General features: G+C 44.7%; 1 protein-coding gene across 1 annotated transcript; it reads right to left on the bottom strand.

Annotated features, from left to right (window-relative positions):
* Positions 1–2930: 2930 nt before the first annotated feature.
* Positions 2931–5721, bottom strand: LOC134082469 (keratin, type I cytoskeletal 13-like). Its single transcript, XM_062538207.1, has 7 exons — positions 5254–5721; positions 4983–5065; positions 4591–4747; positions 4254–4415; positions 3777–3902; positions 3338–3573; positions 2931–3252 (listed from the first exon to the last, which is right to left on the bottom strand). Exons 1-7 carry the CDS (start codon positions 5719–5721, stop codon positions 3057–3059), a joined length of 1428 nt encoding a protein of 475 aa, XP_062394191.1. The 3' UTR covers positions 2931–3056.
* Between the last annotated feature and the right edge of the window lie 1376 nt (positions 5722–7097).

Here is a 7097-nt window from a genome sequence, read left to right as displayed (position 1 = left end):
ATCCCCATTCTCTGTGTGCATCCTTATGTGTGTGGAGTTGATAAAGACAAAATTAGTATTTTACTATAAGAAAGAAACTGGAATGAGTTGCTTTGGTTAAAAAGCGTCAGCCAAATGGAATGGAATGGAATGCCATCCACTGCAAAACAGTTCAGACAAGGTACAAAGATCTCTACACATCTCTCTGTGATCCCAACAAACATAGACATACTGTACTTATTTATGGGCATGGCAGTAAAAGGTGCTATGAAAGAAGCTAAGGACAGCAGGCCCACCTACCACCTGTGGGTGCAATCGCCATTACACGCTGAAGAAGGGCTCTGCCCGAAACGATCGTAGGCGAATAAACAAAGAAAATCTGAAGAGTGCTGTCCTTCGCTTCTTTCATTCATTTATGTTTTACACGTGGGATTCAGGCAGCACCCAGTTAAAGACTTGGATTCATCAGAAGGCGATAGTGTGAGCGCGTCTCCTCCTCTTCACAAGTAAAAGGTGCTACCCAGGGGCTACCTGACTGGGGTTCTGCATTCTCCTCCTCTTCACAAGTAAAAGGTGCTACCCAGGGGCTACCTGACTGGGGTTCTGCGTTCTCCTCCTCTTCACAAGTAAAAGGTGCTACCCAGGGGCTACCTGACTGGGGTTCTGCGTTCTCCTCCCCAGAATGCATCACTTTTGTCTTTTGTTTGGATTATAGCACATTACACTGATTTACACGGCAGCTTTATCTGTCACCATCACAATTGTCCTGACTGCACTTCAGTGTACAGTCAGTATACTCTACTGTAAGTCCTTTAATCTTCATCCACGTGTGGTTTCCCCCATGTTATAACACCTAAAACAAACCTGGTGGAGGTATTATAAGAACTGGAGTAAGTGAACAACTCCCGCCCCCATTCATTTCAATGGGAATGCTAGGCTAGTGAAAATTGCCAGAATTGAACGATTTTTTCAGGCTTCAACATGGCGTTTCAAGGGGCTTGTTTCCGGTGCCATTTTACTTAGCCAATGAAGTGCCAGGTTAATGATTGACGTAAGGTACAGAAGAAAGCTATAAGGAGAGGTTGTGCCCACACTAAGCTCGTGCATGAGCTGAGAGTGGAACAGCCACCAATCAGCATGAGGAGAAATGGCACCGGACATGATATATTTCTGGCGACGAGAAAGTGCCTTGCTAATTGGCGAAGCTGATCAGTCAAATCCTGACCCCCTGGTTTTAACAGTGTCAAAATGTGAAAACATCAGTGAACACAGGGGGGCACTGTTTCTTTGTGTAACATGCTTCCTGTGCAGTCCTGTAACAAAGAACTTTGTTGCCCTTCCAAACTTGTTTGAGTTTGTAAACCAAAATTATGGGGTAGGGTACTCTGCCTTCTGTATATGCATTCTCGCCACCTGCTGGCGAATGCATTGAACACAACAATCATCTAGCTTGTGTGCCCCATAGCCTTGTTTTGTTTTACAATTACCATCATGAATAAGGCAAATTATGAGAGAGCTCAATAGGAAAACTAAATGTCCACATTGATCAGGATAAAAGTCCTTTTTGGGGCTCTGTAGGACTGTACTGTATATTAGACCTACTCTTCTCCATGGCAGCACAGCGTGGTGCTTTTGCTTCATGAAAGAATATAATATATGAAATATATAGAATAGAATATATGCTTTTTTGATCCTGTAAGGGAAATTCAGTTTGCATTTAACCCAATTTAACCGAATTAGTGAACACACACAGCACCCATTAACCCAGAGCAGTGAGCTGCCTGCCCAACCAGCGGCACTCGGGGAGCAGTGAGGGGTTAGGTGCCTTGCTCAAGATCGAACTGGCAACCCTCCGGTAACAAGCTCGAAGCCCTAACCAGTAGGCCACGGCTGCCCCATATAGAAAGATAGATATAGACAGGATGAAGCTATAAGGCTTCTATGCTCTGTTCAGTTTAATTAAAATCTACGTGCTTCAGTCGAATGTCATGTCAACAATATGGCCGTGATGGTGTTTGCGAATGAGCCCTGTTTAAACATTAGAGTGAGCCTAGAAATCTAGATGCCCCTAGTGGCAGCAAATCGAATTTGCTGCTGGGGTAGTCTAGCAACTCTCTGTTGACTTGGGAGCTTGCCATGTTCAACGAGGGCCAGGCCAATCACATAGTGTATAGAGTCAGTAGGCAGGTTTAACAAAAGAAAAATTGACCTGCGACCAGAAGTTGCGACCGTTAAGCATCTTGCTATTTGAAAACAAGAAGATGATTCGTTTAGCGCTATCCTATTGTGTGGAAAGGGAATTTGAAAGACAACCGTTTATCCCACTCTGATTGAGCCCTGCTATGGTGAGTTTCTAGACCTTACATCTTGATGTGGTTATAGCTCCTTCGGCTACAGTCGTGCAGTTTAATTTAACCCTTGCGAGGTGTTCGGGTCTATGGGACCCATTTTTAATGTTCACTAAACTAAAAAAATATCCTATTTATTATTTCCTTAAACTCAGACTCATTGGCCTTGGCTCATTTTCTGTGAAGAACATAAAAAATGAATTCACCAGAATTCACTCTATAGCAAAAATGTATCAGAAAGGATCTCCTACTGTAGCTTTAATGTACTTATTTATGAGCATATGCAAGTGTCTACAGGATGTTTGTTGGGATCCGTTTGGATGGATGAATTTGGATTTCGGCCGGCAGGTCAGGCTGGAAACCTGCATATCTATCTATCTCCCCTGCTTCCTGTCCACCGCCTTTGAGTCCAATCACAAACTAGCTTTTAACCAAAAGATGTACCCGGATCATTGGTCTGATGTGATGTTGGTATTATGTGATTCCTAAACCTTGCACTGGAATGAGTGATTAAAAAGAACATGTTCCTTTGTCTTTACAAACTCCACACACATAAGGATGCACACAGAGAATGGGGATTTTAGAGGGCTCTTGTTTTATTGGTAGTTATTCTGACTTGACATTAAAGATAACCTGTGCCAAACTGCATGGTAAAACCTGCCTTGAGCTCAGGTGAATCAACAGGTAAGTCGTGGATCAGGGCTTTAGAAACTCGGTGGAGGCACCTCCTTACGCGACCATGGAGGAGGAGGAAGAGGAGGACACCACCTTTCCATCCACCAGCTCCTCCGTCACTGTCACCACTCTGGTACGTGTGGTGGCCACGGGCGCTACTACCACTGCTGATACTGCTGCCGCTGCGGAGGCCGATGCCGAATATGATGCCGACAATGATGACGACAACGCTGAAGAAGACGATATAGTCCTGGCAGAGAGAAGAGAGACAGCGGTCAACATGAGTTGAGTTTAATGAACTCTAATTCAATTCAAGCGTGGTGGGCTATACTTACGAGTACGAAGAGGCGGCGTACGCGTCTCCCTCGAGCAGTCTTCTGTACTCGGCGATCTCCAGCTCCAGTCTGGTCTTGATGTCGAGCAGGATGGCGTATTCGTAGCCCTGGCGCTCAAGGCTTCCGCGGAGGGCGGCGAGCTGTTCCTCCAGGCTGCTCACCTGTACCTGGAAGCCGGCCAGCATGCTAGCGTAGCGGGTCTGTGTCTCTGCCAGGGTCACTTCCATGGACGCTTTCTAAGACACACACAAACAGGAGAAAACTAGTCATGAAAGCGTTGTTACATCCCACATTATACCATTGTCGCTAATAATATTGACTGTTAATGTTGCAATCCCATTGATACAGGATAGCTTAATGTAATACTAGCCTACTATGAATAGTTATTGACTACAGCTAATAGAGTACACCACCGGACATGGTTTAAGTGCCCACTCACCATGCTGCTGATGCCTTGCAGCTCGATCTGAAGTGCCTGCACTGTGCTCTTGAGGGTTGTGACTTCTGAGGTGGACGTCTGGAGAACAGCTGTGCTTGTGAGGACTTCTTTGCTGAGTGCTTCCGTCTGCAGACATGGGAAAGAAACGCAAACATGTTACAGTTGCTTGAGTTGCCTCCTAAATGTAGCCTGCTTTTGTTGTCGTTAATTTGTTATTGGAAGTCTATTTTCGAGTACTGACACCTGTTGATTTAGATAACAAAATTAACAATATTGGGATAACGTTAATTTACTTGGATGCCATACATACAGTTATTCATATTACATCATGTATATTAATAAATATTAATAACAAAGTAGAAGCCACTGACAAAGACGTTATTTCCTTACATGTATCTACTCTGTTTTCTAACTCTTAAAGTGGTTTCTGTTGGAATCCCATTTTGGTTCATGCTATGCAGGTGTTCTCCTACTCACCTTGGCCTGGAACCACACCTCCAGCTCCTTTCTGTTCTTGACGGCCACAGCCTCGTAGTGTTCACGGACGCCGGCCAGGACTGCCATGAGGTCATCCTGAGGAGCAGCGTCCACCTCCACGTTTACTGTTTGGCCAACGTGTGCACGAAGAGCCACGAGTTCCTGAGGAAAACATCATGAGGAGGACGGTGAAGATGATGACGACCAAGGTGATTATATGAAACTTCATACATGCAGTACATACGCTCCTTTTCACGCAACTGAGTAGAAATACGTTGTAGCCTATCAAAGCCTATCAAAATTGTACATATGAACGAGGGAAGGCGAAGCAACAAACCTCCTGGTGGGTCTTTCTCAAGAAGGCGATCTCATCCTGAATGGAAGTGAACTGCAGGGAGAGGTCCGATTTGGAGAGGGTGAGGTCATCCAGGACCTTCTTGAGTCCAGCGATGTCAGCCTCAACAGAGAGACGCATGGCCTGCTCTGCCTCAAATCTGAAATATTAAAAAAAAGAAAAAAACACATGAAAATTAAGTGGTAATAATAAACAGGACAAAAACGCAGGCTGTGATGGAATGGATGAATGTGTACTGTTTATGCATCTGGTCACATATTCATACCCTCCAGTAGAGGGTGACTGTGACCTTAAGTCACACATGTGTTTTCTGTCTTGTGCTATGCTGTGCTGTGCTGTGCTGTGCTGTGCTGTGCTGCTGACTTAAAACTCACTTGACTCTGTAGTCATCAGCTGCCAGTGTGGCGTTGTCAATGGCCAGCACAGCTCCTCCTCTAAAACCGATGATCGCCGTAATCTAAAAGTAAAAATTAAAGGGAGAAAAATCAAGATTAGAAACAGACTATACTGTACATGTTATGGCCCTACAACCACGTGAACTAACTGTAGAAATTCACCACATCCATGCATCATGGAACACGTGTGTTTTACACGTGTTTAAAGCTAAAATTACCTTTAACTGGGACTGGACATCCCAACACTCACCTTTGCCTGGAGGTCATTGATGATGGCCATGAAGCCAGAGAAGTCATGCACAGCTGGTCCGATCTTAGCGTCCAGGAACTGTCTGATCTTCAGCTCCAGCTCGGCGTTGGCCTTCTCCAGGGAATGCACCTTGGACAGGTAGGCCGCCAGACGTCCGTTCAGGTCCTGCATGGTGAATTTCTCGCTGCCAGCTCCACCACCAGCGATCAGACTGAAGCCACCGCCGCCGCCACCACCACCAGCAGCGAACCCGAATCCTGCACCCCCACCGAACCCTGCCCCAACGCCGAAACCTGCACCGGCGCTGGAGATGCGAACTCCAGATCCTCCTGCTCCACCGTAGACACTGCCGGCCCGCATGACGCTCAAGCGAGCTCCACCTCCGGACAGCGAGAGTCCAGATGACATACCCCCTGCGATGGATGATCCGGAGGACATGGAGACGCGGCTGGAGAAGGTGGTTGCCATTGTGAGTGGAGGCTACTGATGCTTCTCAGAGCAGCTCAGGAGTGGTGAGAGACCAGACACGCGGCTCTTTTATACAGAAAAGCTTAATCCGTTGAGTGCACTCGCATGACTTCCGAAATATTCCATCCATTCAGCTGCAGGTGTTCCTGTATTCCTTCTGGCAGTTTTTAAAGTTCACTTCGTATTAGCGACAGTGTTCTCTAAAGTAGACCCAGAGGCGCTGCTAGAACACACACACACACACACACACACACACACACACACACACACACACACACACACACACACACACTTCAATTATAACTTCTGGTGAATTTTGTGGAACTGATTGATAAATTCACATTTAAATTATAGCATAGCATAATACTATACAGCACAAAACTACAGGTTATTGAATTCCACTACTCTTTTTTGCTGACACAGTTTTAAGCAAGTCTTGGGAGTTTGATCTCATCTCATAGACTCAATAGAGCAGCTTCTGAGCATCTATAGCAACTCTGAATAATGTAAAGGTGACACCCGCTGAACTCACCCCAGCATGGCATTTACTGAGGGTAGACTAATTGAAATCTCATGAACCTTATCTTATATAAAAAATAAAAAAAACAAGCAACACTTTTGTGTCGCCTCTAGTCTGGCTGTTGTAGATCACCGTAAATAACCCCTTAACATGTACATTTTCTGCACTTTTACACAGAAAAACTTAATCCATGAAGTGCGCTCGCATGCATGGCTTCGGAAATATCTCAGCAATTGTGCTTCAGGGGTTTCTGGTATTCCTGCTGGCAGTGTTGATTTGGCCACTTCCATTATACTGTTTGCTGCTAGAAAATTTGAAGAACAACATTTTGAACAATCACCCCTTGAATTTTGTGGAACTAATTCGTACATTGACGCTTAAAATGTACTTGATTATAGAGTATTATTATACTGTAAAGCATATAAAATACATTATTATGTTCAACAAATCTTTTTTGCTAACACAATTTTAAGTCTATAAGGAGTTTCATCTTATTTCAGACTATATCAATCAAGTAGTTTGTGAGCACCTGTAGCAACTTTGAACAATATAAAAGTGACACCTGTTCCACTCAACTCAGCATGACATTTACTGAGGGTAGACAAATTTAAATCTTATCAGCCTTATTTTATAAACAAAGCAACACTGTCATTTTGTGTCGCCTCTAGACAAAGCAGAGGTAGATCACAGTAAAATAACCCCTTAACATGTACATTTCCTGCACTTCTACACAAAAAAAGCTTAATCCGTGCACTGCACTCGCATGGCTTCGAAAACATCCCAACGATTCTGCTGCAGGGGTTCTAGTGTATTCCCACTGGTAAAGTTCACACCGGATTAGCGACAGTGTTCATTA

The sequence above is a fragment of the Sardina pilchardus genome, chromosome 6, assembly GCF_963854185.1.
Source record: "Sardina pilchardus chromosome 6, fSarPil1.1, whole genome shotgun sequence".
In the NCBI taxonomy this organism is placed as follows: domain Eukaryota; kingdom Metazoa; phylum Chordata; class Actinopteri; order Clupeiformes; family Clupeidae; genus Sardina; species Sardina pilchardus.
Note: the sequence above shows the minus strand (reverse complement) of the source record. Positions and strands in the feature narration are given on the sequence as shown.

Bases quoted from the DNA above. Each gene is read 5' to 3' on its own strand.
- LOC134082469 (XM_062538207.1), bottom strand. From the start codon at position 5,721: ATGGCAACCACCTTCTCCAGCCGCGTCTCCATGTCCTCCGGATCATCC. The intron at 4,748-4,982 runs GTGAGTTTTAAG...TTAATATTTCAG, and splicing joins GCTGATGACTACAGAGTCAA to ATTTGAGGCAGAGCAGGCCA. The intron at 4,416-4,590 runs GTTTGTTGCTTC...TGTTTTCCTCAG, and splicing joins TGAGAAAGACCCACCAGGAG to GAACTCGTGGCTCTTCGTGC.